A 17,079-nucleotide genomic window follows, 5' to 3' on the forward strand; every position below is an offset into this window, starting at 1 on the left:
ATGTGAATTGTCAGATTGATTAGATTGAGATGCCTAAAATTAAGAGGCTTCTGAGTGTCTCATTGAGGGTGTTTGTAGGAATGATTTGCATGTGGGACAGCAAATTGAGGCCGAGACCCACCCTACTGTGAGGAGCAGTCCAGCAGGTTGGGAGCTTAGATGAAACAAAAACTGGAAGAAGAAGGAAATAGCAGCAGACACAGCTCAATTCTTGAGAAGTTCTTCAATTGCAGTTGCAATTGCCTGAGGACATCCTTCACCAGCTCTTTTGCTCTTCCAAAGCACATTCTAACCAAGGACTCGCCAGGGGATTTCCCAAATTGGGGCTAATCACTGATCCCTAGTGTTCAGAGGCTCCAGTTCTTGGACTGAGCAGGTACTGGTTCCTCTGGCTTTCCCGCCTGCAGATGATCTCTATAGGGCCCTTTTATAATCAAATCTATATCCTATTGATTTCTCTAGAAAAACCATAATATACCCCTGCTGTGGGCTCTATAACCAGGCCAGTACACACCACATGTCTGAACAGAGGATGGGACTTTTTTGTATGGCCAATCCCACCCCCCATCCTGCCACTGACTGCATGGACTCCTGCATTAACTGAGCTGTACATGCTGCACTAGTTCAACCCTTCAAGCATTTTATAGCCACCAAACCCCTCAGTATCCTGGTTCTTCTGCAATGAACTAAGTCTCCATCCAGCAATTTTTTTGGGGGGGGGGTGCACGGGGGTATGCTGGGGATCAAATCTAGGACCCTGTGCATGATAAGTGCTCTACCACTGATCTACACACTCCAGCCCTCCAAAAAATTTTGTACCCACTGAGCCACATCCATAACCCTTCCTCAACTTTTTTTGAGACAGGTTCTCACTGAATTGCTGAGGCTGGCTTTGAATTTGTGATCCTCCTTCCTCAGTCTCCCAATCAGTTGGGATTGCAAGCATGCACCACCATGCCCAGCCAGTCCTTTAAAAATTCACACCACCAGCTTTGGCCCCCAAACCCCTGACTTTGGTACAGCACCTGTGTTGTCCACACTTTATAGCACACAGTCACCCACCCACTCTGGCCTAGGTGACTTGTGGGAATCCAGGAGAGTAGCCGACTTAGGTACAACCTATGCTCTCACCAGCACCAGGACAATCTGACCTCCTTCTCTGCCTTCAGGACCATCCATCCCATGAGAGCAGACAGTTTGCTTCATTTCTAAGATAACTCAAGAGTTACATTAGAGACGAGATTATGTTATTCTCATGCCCATCCCTGCTCCTTTGTGGAGCCATCCTCACAGGCACATATCTTAGATCCCTACAGCTAGTTACGGCCCTTGGCACAGTGACACATGCCTGTAATCCCAGCAATTTGAGAGGCTGAAGCAGGATACAAGTTCTAGAACTATCTCAGCAATTTACTAAGACACTAACTCAAGATAAAAAGGGCTAGAGATGGGGCTGGGGTTGTAGCTCAGTGGTAGAGTGCTTGCCCAGTATGTGTGACACACTGTATTCAATTTTCAGCACCACATATAAGTCAACAAAAGTCCATTAACAAAAAAAAAAAAAAAAAAATTTAAAAAAGGGTAAAGCATCCCTGGGCTCAAATTCCAGTACAGGGGTGGGGGGATCCTACGGCAGTTACTTTCATCTGACAATCTCAAGACTTAAAGAGGAAAAAACACACATTTTGACTCCATTTAAATAAAATGTCCCAAATAAGCAAATCCATATAGACAGAGAACAGATGAATTCAGGGGCACTTGTCTACTGAGCCACATCCCCAGCCCTATTTTGTATTTCCTTTAGAGACAGGCTCTCACTGAGTCACTTAGCACCTCACTATGCCCGGCATAGGGTTTCTTTTTGGTTTCAAAAATATTCTCACATTGTGGTAATAGTTGCACAATTTTGTAATTATACTAAAAACTACTGTTCATCTTTTTTTTTTTTTTAAGAGAGAGTGAGAGGAGAGAGAGAATTTTTAATATTTATTTTTCAGTTCTCAGAGGACACAACATCTTTATTGGTATGTGGTGCTGAGGATCGAACCGGGTGGCACGCATACCAGGCGAGCGCACTACCGCTTGAGCCACATCCCCAGCCCTACTGTTCATCTTAAACACATAAATTTTAAGGTATGTGAATTACATTTCAATAAAGCTATTACTCAAAACAAAAAACCCTCAATGAAATCCAATATCTTCTCTGGGTCCTTGCTGAAGGGTGACTGAAGGCCTGGGGTGGCCAGTACTTATTTGGACATGTATGTCCTCTGATCACCAGTCATCTGAGAAACTCCCAACTCTAGATAAAGAATAAATTCTTGCTTTTCCAGCCCACCCCCCTTGCAGCCATGTGACCAAGGCCTGGCTAATCAGAACAAAGCAGGAGAAAGTGGAAAGTACATCTTGGTGGCACTGAGGCACCTCCACATTAATATTCTGGTTCTTTTTTTTTTTTTTTTTAAGTGAGAGAGAGGGAGAGAGAGAACTTTAATATTTATTTTTCAGTATTTGGCGGACACAGCATCTTTGTCTGCATGTGGTGCTGAGGATTGAACCCGGGCTGCACGCATGCCAGGCGAGCGTGCTACCACTTGAGCCACATCCCCAGCCCAATATTCTGGTTCTGAGACAGAGTTACAGAGTATTTTTTTAATATTTATTTTTTAGTTATAGGTGGACACAATCTTTATTTTATTTTTATGTAGTGCTGAGGATCAAACCCAGTGCCTCACACATGTAGGCTAGCACTCTACCTCTGAGCCACAATCCCAGCCCAGAGTATTTTTAATGACTAGACTTTATCCCTATCTTCTTTCCTCCAATTTGGATCTTCTCTCTAGCATTCTCAGTAGTTCTGATACTTAGATAGTTTTCTGCTTTTAACCAGCCAGAATCCATTCACTGACTTAAAAAAAAAAAAAAAAAAAAAGATTGACACACATGACACCAGGGACCCTGTAGCACTCTCCTGGCAAGGCAAACTATACTGATAGCTATGATCCTAGGCTTACAATCAGGGGAGAGGAGCATTTCAGCTTCCATTTCTATCATTAGGACATCTTTCTCCCATTTCAGAGACATCAAGCAATAGATATAGTTCTTTTTTAAATTTTCCCTTTTGTGGTACTGGGGATACTTTACAACCAAGACACATTCCCAGCCCTACCCTACATTTTTCTTTGGTCCTGAGGATTGAACCCAAAGGTACTTTACCACTGAGTTAGATCCCTGGCCCTGCTTTTTTTTTAAATTTTGAGACAGGCTCTTCCTAAGTTGTTTAGTACCTCACTAAACTGCTGATACTGGCTTTTAACTTGGGATCCTCAAACCTCAGCCTCCCCAGCTGTTGGGATTACAGGCATGTGCCACTGTGCCCAGTTCAGCAAAGCTTTATGTCCCTACCTCCTATTTCCTCTTACAATTAAAACCAAGTAGTTCTGTGGGAGTGGCTGACCCTTTAAATAACTGTCATCTTTTCAGGACCCAGATTTAAGTAGGAAGAGTCTCTGATCTGACTTTTCACTTGTGGAAGGTGTAGGGTTGGTTGTTTATCCTTGTAAGTGTGGCCCACTAAAAGAGTTCTACAAAACAGTAAAATAATGAAAAATAACAGATGTTTATGAAATGATTCCTATATAAAGTCCCAGCCCTATAGCCACAGACTTCATGGTCCCATTTCTTCAGTACCAGAATCACTGGTTTAAGACTAGGATGGAAGAAAGGCAGGAGGACATAATGAACCAAATTCAAATACAGGTAGTGTGATGTAGCAGAAGGCTGAGCTATTCTTCTTGTCCTGCTCTAGGGGGAGTCCAAGAGCCCTAATCTTCTGAGTTCAAGATTGGATGTGATCTTTCCTTGCCCTTGAACAGCAAAGAACCAGGAATGAGCCCAGAGATCCATGTCTCCACAGACCCTTGTCTCCCTAGGCAGTGCAAACAGATGACAGTTCTTCAATATTCTCTGCTCAAAGGGAGATGTCTCTTGTCCTTGCCTGCATTTCGGTGCCTCTTTCGACTCAAGAAACTCTCCAGCTTCTTGCTGCGCTTCAGCTCCTTGAACTTCTCAGCTAGGACCAACTGACGCTGTTCAGCTAGATTACAAGGAGAAAGCAAATTGGTGAGCAAAGGAGGAAGCCCCCGTCTTTTCCTTTTCCCTGGTTGGTAATTTCCAGTCCCATGCTGGCATATGTGAGTTGTCTGGAGCTCTCTGATGTGTGGGAAGCCAACTTTTGAGTGTGTGTGTGTGTGTGGTACTGGGGTTTGAACCCAGGGTCTCAAGCATGCCAGGGAAGCACTCTATCACTGAGCTACATCCCAGCTAAAGCCAACATTTTTATTTATTTGTTTGTTTAATATTTTATTTTTTAGTTGTAGTTGGACACAACACCTTTATTTCACTTATTTATTTTTATGGGTGCTGAGGATCCAACCCAGGGTCTTGCATGTGCGAGGCGAGCGCTCTACCACTGAGCCATAACCCCAGCCTGATTAAGCCAACTTTTTGTATGACCCAATCTTACTCAACTGAACCAACTGTGAACTCCTGCTCCTTCTATGTGCCCTGCCCAGCATAAATACGTATGTGTGTGTGGGGGGGATACAAGCATCAATCCTGCCATAATCTAATTAGGGATACAAGAGTGGTTATAAATAACTCTTCCTTACTATTCCACTTTCCTCCAAGTTATTGTGGGATCCAGCCTTCATGCATTCTTTTTGTTGCTACTGTTGTTCCTGAGGATTTAATCCATGGCCACTTAACCACTGAGCTGCATCTCTAACCCTTTAAAAAAATTTTTTTTGGAGACAGGGTCTCACTAAATTGCTTCATCTGGCCTTGAACTTGCAATCCTCCTGCCTCAGCCTCACAAATCATTGGGAATGGGGCTGGGGTTGTGGCTCAGCAGTAGAGTGATCGCCTAGCATGCACGAGGCACTGGGTTCAATCCTCAGCACCATATAAATGTAAAATAAAGATATTTTGTCTACCTAAAACTTAAAAATAAATACATATTTTTTAAAAAAATCATTGGGATTATACTTCATGCGTTTTTAAAGGGGCTCATGGACCCCCAACACAGTACCCTGCCAAAATGGACTCCACACCACCCCTGTAATCAGCCTGCAAGAGTTGTGCTCCACTCACATTTCTTCAGGAAGTATGGTCGATGACCCTGCTGGGCTTGAGTCCGCCGCTCCTGCTTCAGGGCCAGGCGAAGTTCCTGCTGCCGCTTTCTTTCCTGCTGTGCCATTTCTTGCTGTTCCTGAGGAGCAACGATGAGATGAAATGAGATGTTATAAACACCTGCCTTTAACTGTACTCACCACCCACTCACCATATCATCTACGTACCATTCGCTGAAGCAGTTGCTGCAGTTTCTCATGTTCCTCCCCTGAAAGGCGCTTCTTCAACTGTTTTTTCACAAGCTCCATAATGGAAAATTAATCAGATGGTTAGTATTTTATAAATGTTAATTGAAAGTCTGTGCCAAGCATTGTTCTAAGAAGTTTACACTATGACACAGGAATTTTATCTTCCCTTTATGTATGTGTGGTGCTGGGGATTGATCTCACAGCCTCACAGGTGCTAATAAAGCCCAAGTTCTACCACTGAGCTACAGCCCCAGCCCTTATTATCCTTTTCATAATTTGAAAGCTTAGGCAATGTTAAGTGAAATAAGTTTGGCACAGAAAGACAAAAACTGCATGTTTTCTTGTTCTCTTATATGTGGAAGCTAAAGCTGGTCTCAAAGAAGTAGAGAACAGAACAGCAGTTACTAGAGCCTGTGAAGGGTGTGGGGGAGGAAGGGACAGAGAGAGGATGCTTGACAGGTATAGCTGGACTGGCCAGAATGGTGCACACCTGTAATCCCAGCTACTCAAGAGGCTGAGGCAGGAGGATCACAGATTTGAAGCCAATTTGGGCAACTTAGCAAGACCCTGTCTCAAAATAGAAATAAAAAGGATTGGAGATGGGACTGGGATTGTGACTCAGTAGTAGAGCCCTCATCTAGCATGTTCGAGGCACTAGGTTTGATCCTCAACACCACATAAAAATAAATAAAACAAAGGTATTGTGTCCAACTACCACTAAAGAATATAGCTTTTTTTTTTTTTTTTTTTTTTAAAAAAAGGACTGGAGATGTAGCTCAGTGGTAGAACACCCCTGAGATTCTATCCCAACTACCGAAATAAAAGAGCTGCCCCCCCACCCCGCCCACCCCACCACCACCATCGGTGTGGCAGGCAGGGTGTAGTTAGATAGGAAGATGACTTCCAAAGCTGTACAGCACAGCAGGATAACTACGGTTGACAACAGTGAAATGAACATTTCAAAACAGCTCATACAATTTTTTTTTTTTTGTGTGTGTGTGTGTGTAGGGGATTGAACCCAGGACCTTCTGCATGCAAGGCAAGCACTCTTACCAACTGAGCTATATCCACAGCCCCAGCTCATACAATTAAAAAAAAAAAAAAAAAAGTTTTTTTTTTAGTTGTAGATGCACACAATATCTTTATTTTATTTTTTTTAATGTGGTACTGAAGGTCAAACCTAGTGCCTCATACATGCTAGGCAAGTGCTCAACAGCCCCAGCCCCAGCCCATAGAATTTTTATCATTCCCAACAACATCAAATTATATGTTGTGGGTGAAAAATATTCCAGTTACCCTCATCTGATCATTACACATTAAACTGTATACTGAAATGCCACACTGTATCCCATAAACATGCAATTACTATGTGTCTATTTTAAAAGATCTTAATTTTAAAAAGTAAAGCTTCCTGCCAAGCCTGGTGCCACATGCCTATAATCCCAGCAGCTCCGGAGGCTGGGGCAGGAGGATCACGGGTTCAAAAACCAGCCTCAACAAAAGCAAGGCACTAAGCAACTCAGTGAGACCCTGTCTCTAAATAAAATACAAAATAGGGCTGGGGATGTGGCTCAATAGTTGAGTACCTGAATTCAACCCTCAGTACCCACCTTCTCCCTCCCCCCAAAAAGTAAAGCTTCCAGCTTTTCTCTGTCTACTTTCTAACCTCTGCCCTGGTTCCCCATCCCCTAAAATACTCATGAACCAATCTCAAGCTTATACCTCTTTCTCTTTGGCTCGGATGTCATTTAAGAATTGATATGTTTTGTCAAACACCTCAGGATTATATTCTCCCGATAGATCATCAAAGCGAGGGTCCCGGGCCACCTTTGGAGAGAGTAGAGAAAATATAAAATACTATTCAGTCTCCTTTCACTGAAAAACTGCTTCCTGCCTCTTCCTCACCTTTTTACTGACTGGAACAACCTGACGTAAAAATGGCACTCGAACCTTGGCTGACATCTCCAGAGGCCTATGGAGAAATTACAAGAATGGGTCAAGGAGACTCCAATCTTGGTCAAAGGCTTCCCATCTGCCAACAAGAAAATAGACACCTAGCGGGGCATAGTGGTACACACCTGTAATCTAAGCTACTTGGAAGGCTGAAGCAGGAAGATTCCAAGTTCAAGTCTAGCCTGAACAATTTAGTGAGACCCTGTTTCAAAAATTAAAAAGTGATGGGGATGCAGCTCAGTAGTAAAGGACCCCTGGTTTCAAACACCAGTACCGTTAAAAAAAAAAAAAAAAAAAAAAGAGGGAAAGCAAACAGACCCCTATTCAAGATCCTGGGTATCCAACTCCTAAGATAAGCCTTACTTCTCACCTGTGCTTATCTGCAACACATGCATTTCGGACAGGTGGTCTAGAACATTGCTTCTTAGTGCCGTTTCCAGCTACCAATTGTTTGTATGTTTTGGTTCCCACTTGGCTCTGCAATTTCAACAGTTCCTCAAATGACATGTCAGCTATACCTGCAAAAGTGGGGAGGATTACAAAATTCAGCTTAGTATCTCCCTCTGTAGAAAAGACATCATCTCATTCCCATTCCTCAGATCCTTTCCAACATCCCCATCAGATCAATCATTATTTATAAGTCCCATACAGCACAGGCTATGATTATGATGCTATAATACTACTTAACTCTTCAAATGTTTTAGCTACCTGGAGCCTCATCTTACTAACAAAGGTATATGGCTGCTGGGTGAGGTAATCCCAGTGACTCAGGAGTCTGAGGCAGGATCATAAGTTTGCAGCCAGGGCTGGGGATGTGGCTCAGGTGGTAGCGCACTCGCCTGGCATGTGTGCGGCCCGGGTTTGATCCTCAGCACCACATACCAACAAAGATGTTGTGTCCGCCGAGAACTAAAAAATAAATATTAAAAAATTCTCTCTCTCCCCCCCCTCACTAAAATAATAATAATAATAATAAGTTTGCAGCCAGGCTCAGCAATGTAAGAGAGACACTAAACAACCTAGCGAGACCCTGTCTCAAAATACAAAGGGCTGGGGATGCTGCTCAGTGTTTAAGCACTCCTAGGTTTAAAAGAAAGAAAGAAAGCTATAGGATTGCCAGGTGCAATGGTGCACACCTATAATCCTGTGACTCAGGAAGCTGAAGCAGGAGAATCATATGTTCCAGGCTAGCCTCAACAACTTAGCCACACCCTCAGCAATTTCGAATGACTGTCTCAAAATAAAAAACAAAAAAGGACTAGGGATGTAGCTCAGTGGTAAAGTACCCCCGAGTTCAGTCCTTAGTACCAGGGGCAGTAGTATCAGAGATCAACCAAGCCATAGTAGGATAGTCTCTCTCCCCCACCCTCTTTTTTAAATTATTCCTTCATGGAGTTACCCCACAACAATCTGCCTCACTCACTCAGTTACCACTGCCGCAGTCCTGGTTCATACTTTCAGCATTTCTCATCTCATCTCATTCTTATGCCCTAACCTCCTAACCAGACTCCCAATCTCCAACCTTTCTCTTTCCAAAGCTATGTTCCCCACTTTGCCTGAGGAGCATCAAAACAAAATTGACCTTATCACTCCCACACATAAACTTCAGATCATGTCACTTCTGAACTCACAAGCTTCCCGATGGCTTCCATCCTACTCAGAGTGAAAGTCATTTCTTATGAAGGTCTGAAATCCCCAAGCGACCTGGCATCCTGTAATGTCTCTCATAATCATCTTTCACTCTTCTCCAGCCAACTGGCCTCCAACAGTTCCTGAGCAGTAAAATATGGTCCCATCCACGTCTGATGTTGCCTCTGCTTGGTATGCTTCACCCAGATATATTACTTGCTGCCTCACTACCTTCAAGCCTTTCCTGAAATATCTCCTTCCCAGGAAGGCTTTCTCTCCACAGCCTTTAACCCCCTTCTTAAAAACTGATCTAAAAGGGGCTAGGGTTGTGGCTCAGTAGTCTAGCCTTTGCCTCACATGTGTGAGGCACTGGGTTCAATTCGAAGCACAGCAACAAAAGAATAAAAGGTTCATCAACATCTAAAAAAAAATACTTTAAAAAACTGATATACAAGGGGGCTGGGGTGATGGCTCAGTGGTAGAGCGCTTGCCTAGCATGAGTGAGGCACTAGGTTCAATTCTCAGCACCACATATAAATAAAGTTCTATTAACAACTAAAAAAGTAAGTTTGAAAAACTGATATACAATCCACATACCCTAAAATTCCCCTTTAAAGTATACAGTTCAGTGGTTTATTGCTTTTATTTAAAATTTGTTTGCCTTTTCTTTTTATTGCCCTTCTGAAAGGTAAGCTACATGAGAAGTGTTTGCTGAATTCACTACAGTAACCCCCGCAGCCCTACCTCTGCCTGCACATAGTGGATGCTTACTAAACGCGCAATCTGACTAAGCCTTCCCCAGAAAATGGAGACCTTTCCTAGCTCCGTGGTACTGAACGTATTTTCTCCTTGCGAAAACCGCTCAGAATGTTTTAAGCCCAGAAGCACCCACCCTCCGACCTTCCACAGCGCGGCGGGCGCTCTGAAATTTCCCAGTTTATCGAAGTTTCTGCGGGTTCGAAGTCCCCGCCAAGCCGCGACAGCCTTCCGTTTGAACCCAACCCCGCGCCCTTACCGCACGACAGGTCACGGGCCACGGCTCCGAGCTCCACGTGCCCGCCCTCCGGAGACCCACGCGGATGCCGGACCGCGGGCACCGCGCGCGGACGGGTTCCCGGCATCGCTCTCAATGCGTTCCGAGGAAAAATGGCGCTGCTTCCGCTCGCAGCGGCTCCCACCCCGCCTCTTCCGGCGACCCGAAAGCTGGGCTTCAACTCGAGGAAGAGAGTGCAGAAAACAGGCAGCGCCACCGACGGTCTGGAGTAGAGCCCAAAGGCGTCCGCTCCGCAGAGAACGTCGCAACTTTCCGCCTGAGGCTCTGGGGCCAGGCCTTGGTGGCATTTCCTGATACTCTCGGCTAAGACAGACCCTCAGGGGTGCCCTTCCCGCAGCACCCTGCCCCACAGGCAAACAACTGCCAGCTCCACGGTATTTCATAAAAACACGCCACACGTTGGGAGGTTTTAATTCATTTTTATAAAATCCGAGCTGGCTGACATTCAGGGTACAGCAGCAGCTCAGGGAAGAGTGGGATTATCTGCTGGTCCCCGTCTCCCCACGTCGGGGAGAAGGAGGTTTCAAGCCAACAGCTGCAATTCCTCTCAGTTCCCAGTCAATGCTCAAGGCTCAAGCACGGGGGAGGGGTTGGGCATGGAGGGAAAGGGAAGCTCCTGAGGCTCACACACTGCTTGCTTCTCCTTCTCCCCATTCCCTTCTCTTCCCAGCAGAGCCTAGCTACCTGGCTGGCCTGGGGCAGGGCAGAGGCCCAGGAGCAGTCGGAGGGAGGTGGAGAGGAACAGAGCACCAAGGGGAAGGGGCCCTTGGCCCAAGGGGGGGCAGGGAACTGGCCCTCCCCATTAGAGCTCCCCCACTGAATTCACAGCACAAAACACCTCTAGTCCAACAACTCCACATGGAGGTATACTGAGTCCAGGGTCCAAAGGGGCAGGCAGGTGAGATGGGAAGGGGCAGTGAAGACAACAGCAGGCTCAGGAGGGAAGGCGGCAGAAGGCAGAAACTTCCTCCTACCCATGGGAGGAGACGATGGGGCGACTGATATTGCTGTTGGTGGTCATGGCATTCAGCTCCCACCTGGAAGGCCAGAAAGGACAGAAGAGGGAGCCCCCCCACCTAGAATTCCTCACCCAAAACCATGAACACACAAGTCCCTCCAAGCTAATAAAGCTCAATTCCCTACAGCCACCTCTTCCTTACAACCAAGTGAGGTTTAATCATCACACCCCAACCAGGAGCAAATCCAATTCCACCCACTCCACCTCTAAGCTCTATGGATTTCCTGTTTATGTTTATATATGCATATTTACATTTATGTATATATTTTCATTCCTGAGTCCAAACACCTGGGATCTGTGTGTTCATCTCAATAAACATCCCAACCTACTTTTCCTGCTCTGGTCAGATTTAACCTGGCAGCCTGTCTACCTCAACCCCACCAGGAACATCTACTTTTGCTGTCAACTTCCATCCTTTTAAGGCCCAGAGTAGGGTCTCCTATTCTTCCTGAGGCCTTCTCCATCCATCCCACCATATTAAAATTAAATTTCTCTACAACAATTTTTCCATTCTACAAAGATTTACCAAGTAGCTACTAGGCCAACACAATGAACAATCTATTTGGTGTTAGGTACATGTATCAATCTTTAGCCAGTATGGGATCCATCAGTTCAGACAAGTATCACCAAATTCTTAACACAAAGACCCTCAACAAGTAAGAATTAAAGTGAACTGACATAAAGGATAGTGGTTCAGAATAAACCAGAAGGGCAAAATGATTCACAAAGTAACTTGGTGCTTAATCTGATCCTAAGAATGGAATTCAAAGGCAAGAAGCCAGGAGTTCCCTTAATTCTGAAACTAAGGTTAGAGGCTTCTAAACTTGCCTTTACTTTGCATGTAGGGTCTAAGACTTAATAGCTGTTCTCAGCATGTTAACAAAAACTATATAAGTTCAGGTATCAGGAAGCAATGCTTCTGAGGGTGGTTCAAAAAACTAGACTGGGGGGAGGGGGCAAAACTGGAAACTGAACCCAGGGCCTCCTGCCCAGGCTGATCTCAAATGTGGCAATCCTCTTGCTTTGGTCCCTAAGTACCTGAGATCATAGGCACGTGCCACTCACTGCACCCAGCTGCATTTTTCTTTTCTCCACATAACTGACCCACCTGACAGGTGACTGACTATACACCTTCGCCTCCTTCCACCTATTCCTCATATGAACACTAAGTCCCTAGCACAACCAAAAAAAAAATCTGTCTCTTCCATACTGAAACTAATCAGGTCACACCTGTGCTGCACACTCACCCTCAACCAATCCCTCCTTTGTAACCACTTGCTGTACCTGATGTCATGGGGCAAACAGGACTGGTCCAGATTATACTGAATCACCGCGAGTTTGCACAGAGTCTTCAGACTAGGGCCTTTAAAGAAGGAGTTGGGGTAGGGAAATGGTCAAAGTTGAGAAAAATTGCAGTCCTGGACATTACCACACAAAGACAGGGACCCTGATGGCGGGAGCAGTTCAGAAATAACTTACTAAAGTCCAAAATGTGTAAATCAGAGTGATCTATGAGGTCAAATTCATCTCCCAGGCCTTCCTCGGGAGACGGGCTAAAGGGATCAAGAGAAATGAAGGTCAGAGGAAACACAACCCACAAGACCCTCTTACTCAAATACCTCCCACTGTTAGTCACAGACTTAGGGCCATTCCTAAGCCTTCCCCTCTGCTCCTAACCTGGTACCCCCAAAGAGGACAATCTTGTCACCAACAATGCAGCAGCACTGGCGCCGGCGGGGACATGGCCCCTTCCCCTTCGGTTCAATTTTTTTCCAGGTAAAAGATACTAAAAGAGAAGTTAATGTATAAATTCAGTACCTGTCCTGTCCAAATGTCTTCACCCCTCCAGCCCCTCACCTACTCAGGATTATTTTTCTTTTCCTCCCACCTCAATTACTCCTTGTGCCTCCCCTAAAGGCAGTGCTTTTTTACCAGGGTTAAACTTCCAGAGATCATGGAAGTGCCGGTTCAGCCTTGCATTATAGCCACCAAAGATGTACAGCTCTCCATTGTAGCCAACTGGAAAAACAGCAAAATGTTAAGAGTGTGAGGTCTGACAGGGGACTCCACAAGCAAGTAACACACTCACAGGCTGAGTGGCTCCGGCGTCCCTCAGGCAGCACTGGAGTGGGTGGGCAGTCCAGCCAGGCCTCAGTTCTGGTGTCAAAGACGCGAATACGGTTGCAGTAAATCTCATTGTTAGAATGGAATGGCCCAAAGCGGTCAGCACGGCCTCCAAAGACATACATGTGATTGCCCAGCATTGTGGCTGAGTGGAAGTCCCTCCAGCGTGCAGGATTGCCCTGAACAGGTGGCAGAGAGATGGGGGAGAACTTCAGCACAGACACTGGAAAGAGATCTGTTCAATTTGAGTTTTCTATGATTTCTATGAAGGGGGGGATCCAGGGGAAAGAAAGGCTGACCTTTGTACAAACAAGGGTCCATGTCATGGTGCTGGTATCCAGCTTATGAATGTCATTGGAAAAGCAGTCCGCCTGAGAGGGAAGAGAAAGGAAAGAACAGAGAGGGCCAGTGGTCACTCTCTGACTTTCTACTCCTTCCCTCAAAACTTGCTAACAAGCCAAAAAAGCCTCCAATTCCACTTTGCTAAATCCCCCTTCCTCTTTCTCATTTCCACACTAACCCCCTAGCTTCCTCCCAGACTTACCAACTGCTCGTAGCCCCCAAAAATATACATGATCTTGCCCAGGACACAAGCTGAATGTCCATCCCGGGCACCAGGAACCGTTCCTGACACTCGGGGTGTGGACCATTTGTGAGTATCTGAAGGAGGTGAGAGAATGACAAAGGTCAGCAATCTCTGACACTCCCTCCTAAACTCAGGGGTGCCCTACTACCCAGTACCCCCAACCATACCTTTCCCATGCCCCTAAGGCACCATTTGGCAGAACACAGCTTCTCTCTGAGACCCATACTCACTGACATCAAAGGCATAGAGTACGTTGCAGGCCCCTTCGGTGTCATTCCGCCCGCCCCAAAGGAAGACTGTGTCATCGATGAGAACGGTTGAGTGTCCATACCGCATGTAAGGTACCACAGGAGCTTGCCCACGGATGGCAGGCCTCACTGGAGGCAGCTTTGTCCAACGCAAGGACACTGTGGGCACAGCTCTGCTCAGCCTGTTGTCCCTCCCTCCAGGACGTCCAATTTTTCTCAAACCAGACATTTATCCCCAGTCTCTTTGGGTACAGGGACCATCACCAAACCTCATCCAGTCACCTTTTCCCCTCCCTGATATGGGAACCTAGGGACAGTGCTGGCTTTGGCTTACCTGCATTGAAAATGTGCACATCTATCTGACGCAGTGTCTCGTAGTCTTCACCAGAGCAGTAACCCCCGAAGGAGTATACCCGATGCCCAACAGCCACTGCAGCATGGTTCACCCTGCGGGGCCCGCCCTCCAGATGCACCGTCCACCGTAACATCCCCTGGGTCACTGGTTACAGCAACATGCCCCCCCGGCACGGCCTGCTGCCTCTGCTACCTGCACACAAGTCAGGGCCACAGGCTCCTCAGGCAAGGCTTCTGCCTGGCTCTTCGTGACTGCCCAGGACCAGCCCCTGCCTCCAAGTGTCACCCTGGTGGCCCTCCCACACCACCCCTCTGCAGGAACAGTAGTCACAGCTCAGGTGGCTGGCCTTGTTCCAGAACGGCTGCTGAGGTCAAGGAGCTAGTCCTGGCTCTGTGTTCTCCCACTGCAAAGGGTGGGGCCACCTTATACTAATGCCAGTTCAGAATCTGGTGATCATGGTTGCCCCTATTCATACAGACTTTACCCTGTCCTTGGCTTGGCACAAGCTCTAAGCCCCCTTTCTGGGCTCGGTGTGTTCTCTTGACTCTGGCTCTGCTTACTGCCACCTCTCTAAGAATCTCTATGCTCTTAAAGGTGGGGAAAGGGATCCCAAAATACTCATAGCTATTAATAGCCCAGCCAGCTCCAGACAGCCCATTGAAACTGGCAAGGGTGCTTTAAAGCAAAAAAAGCTTTTAGGCTTTGAGTGTAACAGTGCCCCTACCCAGGACAGGGAACTCCATGTTACCATGGTTGATTATCCCCTTACAGCAAGTCCTTTTCAAGCTGAGCCACTGTCACTGGGGTCACCCAGGGTGCCCACAGGCACGAGGAGTTCCTTTGACAGCTGTGCCTGGTATGCTGCCAAGACTAGAAACTTAAGCCAGAAAGGTATGTGTGTGCTAGTGTTTGGGGATAGGGAAGAGGAGTTTTCTTTTTCTGCCACTTCCCCAACCCTGCTATTATAGTAGAGAACAAAGCCATTTCCAGCAGCTCTTCCTCTACTTGGGGTCCCTGAAAGGGGTACAGGGCTGGCAGTGTGCACTGGAAAGGGGATGGGAAGCAAAAATGCTTTTGAGCTTAACAAGAGAAAGACTGAGGCACAAGAGGTCATGGTCTCAGGGCTGGGGATGTGGCTCAAGCAGTAGCGCGCTCGCCTAGCATGCAGTGCGGCCCGGGTTCGATCCTCAGCACCACATACCAACAAAGATGTTGTGTCCGCCGAGAACTAAAAAATAAATATTAAAAATTCTCTCTTTCTCTCTCTCTCTCCCCCCCCTCACTCTCTCTTTAAAAAAAAAAAAAAAAAAAAAAAAAAGAGATCATGGTCTCTTAAAGATAACCTGCCAAGCTAGTGATAATGGGTACATTTGAGGGCTCTTTCAAGCAAATCCTCTTGCAACTGGCAATGCCTTTGCAGGCAGACACCTGCTGGGTTTGGTGGATCATCTGCTCCCTGTTCAAAAAGCCTTGGAAGAGAGAAGAACCAGGAAGAACCTCAGACACACACACACACACACACGAAAGAAAGAAGAAAACACACAAAAATAACAACAAAACTCAAGCAAGGGAGAAACCCCTTGCAGGAAAGAGACCAGGCTTTCAGTTGGCTTTCCAGTCCCACCCACCCAACCTCCCCCAACCCCACATCCCATGCTTTAAATAGCCATCCCGCAAAACCTGAAATAGCCACAGCCAAGCTACTCTCACTTCGGTTACTCCAACTCACAATCCAAAATATCTTGGATCTGGGTTTGTGGAGTTAGGAGGTTGAAAGGTTTAGGAATGCAAGTATTTCATCTTCCCTCACAGTCTCTCCCTTCAAAAATGTCCAGGTAAAGTTTAAGAATGCACACAGAATAAACAAGCAATTCCAGCCAAAGGAGTGGAAAGAGAATCTTAGCTTCTCCTCTACAAAGACAACTCAAAACAAGACCAAGCCAGAAGGTCTAAGAGGCTCTTCTTATCTTTGGGTCTCCCCGATCCTCCATCACTATGTCATTTTCAAGCTCCTTCCATTTCCTTAATGTACATCGATCCCTTTCCCTGGTTTCTTGCAAGACCCACGCCCCATTTGTGGCCCTTCTCCTGAGAGCTTTGCAGTTTTCTCATTTTCTTCTCCCACCACTACAAGGACACCCCAAGAGCCCTCCACCATTTTTCTACCTCTAAGAAAGGAAGAAAAACTAACACTGATTGTCTCCTTTCGGCCACAGATATTCCTCTGAATAGAGGACTCTCCCTGTTTTCTTCTACCCTATTCAGACTCCCCTCCCCCACAAGGCAAGGCACCCCCTCCTTTCATTATGCTCAACTTCCTCGCTTCCTTTTAACCCGTCTTCCTCTCAATTTCCTTCAATGTCTCCTTTAGCCACCAGGTCTCTCCCACCCTCCAACCACCATCCTCCTCCAGTCCTTTCCCCATTAACACTCTCCTTTCCCATCATCCCCCTAGTTCCCTCCCCACCCCCACCTCATCATTCAGGCCCCTCCCCCACGACTCCAGCCCTTAGCAGAGGCGTCGCCAGCCCCCCCAATTCTTCCTTGCCCCTCAACCCATCCCAGGCTACCTGCCAGGCCGGGCCGGGGCGGGGCCGCGGGTCCTCGCGCTGCCAGCAGCCTAGAACCAGTTGCGCGCCAACCGACGCCTAAGTCCCCAACGAGATAAACACTGCCAGGCTCCGTCCTTCCGGCGGGCAGAGGGGCGCGCACGTGCAGTCTGAGTTACGTCCCG

General features: G+C 46.6%; 2 protein-coding genes across 3 annotated transcripts; both read right to left on the minus strand.

Annotated features, from left to right (window-relative positions):
* Nucleotides 1–2,479: 2,479 nt before the first annotated feature.
* Nucleotides 2,480–10,132, minus strand: Rrp36 (ribosomal RNA processing 36). Of its 2 annotated transcripts, XM_078019995.1 has the most exons (8): nt 9,976–10,078; nt 8,171–8,240; nt 7,702–7,849; nt 7,284–7,350; nt 7,101–7,205; nt 5,358–5,432; nt 5,152–5,269; nt 2,480–4,096 (listed from the first exon to the last, which is right to left on the minus strand). In XM_078019995.1, the coding sequence occupies exons 2-8, from the start codon at nt 8,175–8,177 to the stop codon at nt 3,957–3,959; spliced, it is 660 nt and encodes a 219-aa protein (XP_077876121.1). In that variant the 5' UTR covers nt 8,178–8,240; nt 9,976–10,078; the 3' UTR covers nt 2,480–3,956. The 2 variants fall into 2 exon arrangements, with proteins under 2 accessions (XP_077876121.1, XP_005318720.2); XM_005318663.5 differs by lacking the exon at nt 8,171–8,240 and having other exon boundaries at nt 9,976–10,132.
* A 285-nt stretch (nt 10,133–10,417) lies between these two features.
* Nucleotides 10,418–17,072, minus strand: Klhdc3 (kelch domain containing 3). Its single transcript, XM_005318661.5, has 11 exons — nt 16,916–17,072; nt 14,325–14,537; nt 13,973–14,149; nt 13,701–13,816; nt 13,456–13,527; nt 13,122–13,335; nt 12,965–13,051; nt 12,710–12,818; nt 12,512–12,585; nt 12,317–12,395; nt 10,418–11,051 (listed from the first exon to the last, which is right to left on the minus strand). Exons 2-11 carry the CDS (start codon nt 14,476–14,478, stop codon nt 10,985–10,987), a joined length of 1,149 nt encoding a protein of 382 aa, XP_005318718.1. The 5' UTR covers nt 14,479–14,537; nt 16,916–17,072; the 3' UTR covers nt 10,418–10,984.
* Nucleotides 17,073–17,079: the final 7 nt, after the last annotated feature.

This window comes from Ictidomys tridecemlineatus, chromosome 8 (genome assembly GCF_052094955.1).
Source record: "Ictidomys tridecemlineatus isolate mIctTri1 chromosome 8, mIctTri1.hap1, whole genome shotgun sequence".
Classification (NCBI taxonomy): domain Eukaryota; kingdom Metazoa; phylum Chordata; class Mammalia; order Rodentia; family Sciuridae; genus Ictidomys; species Ictidomys tridecemlineatus.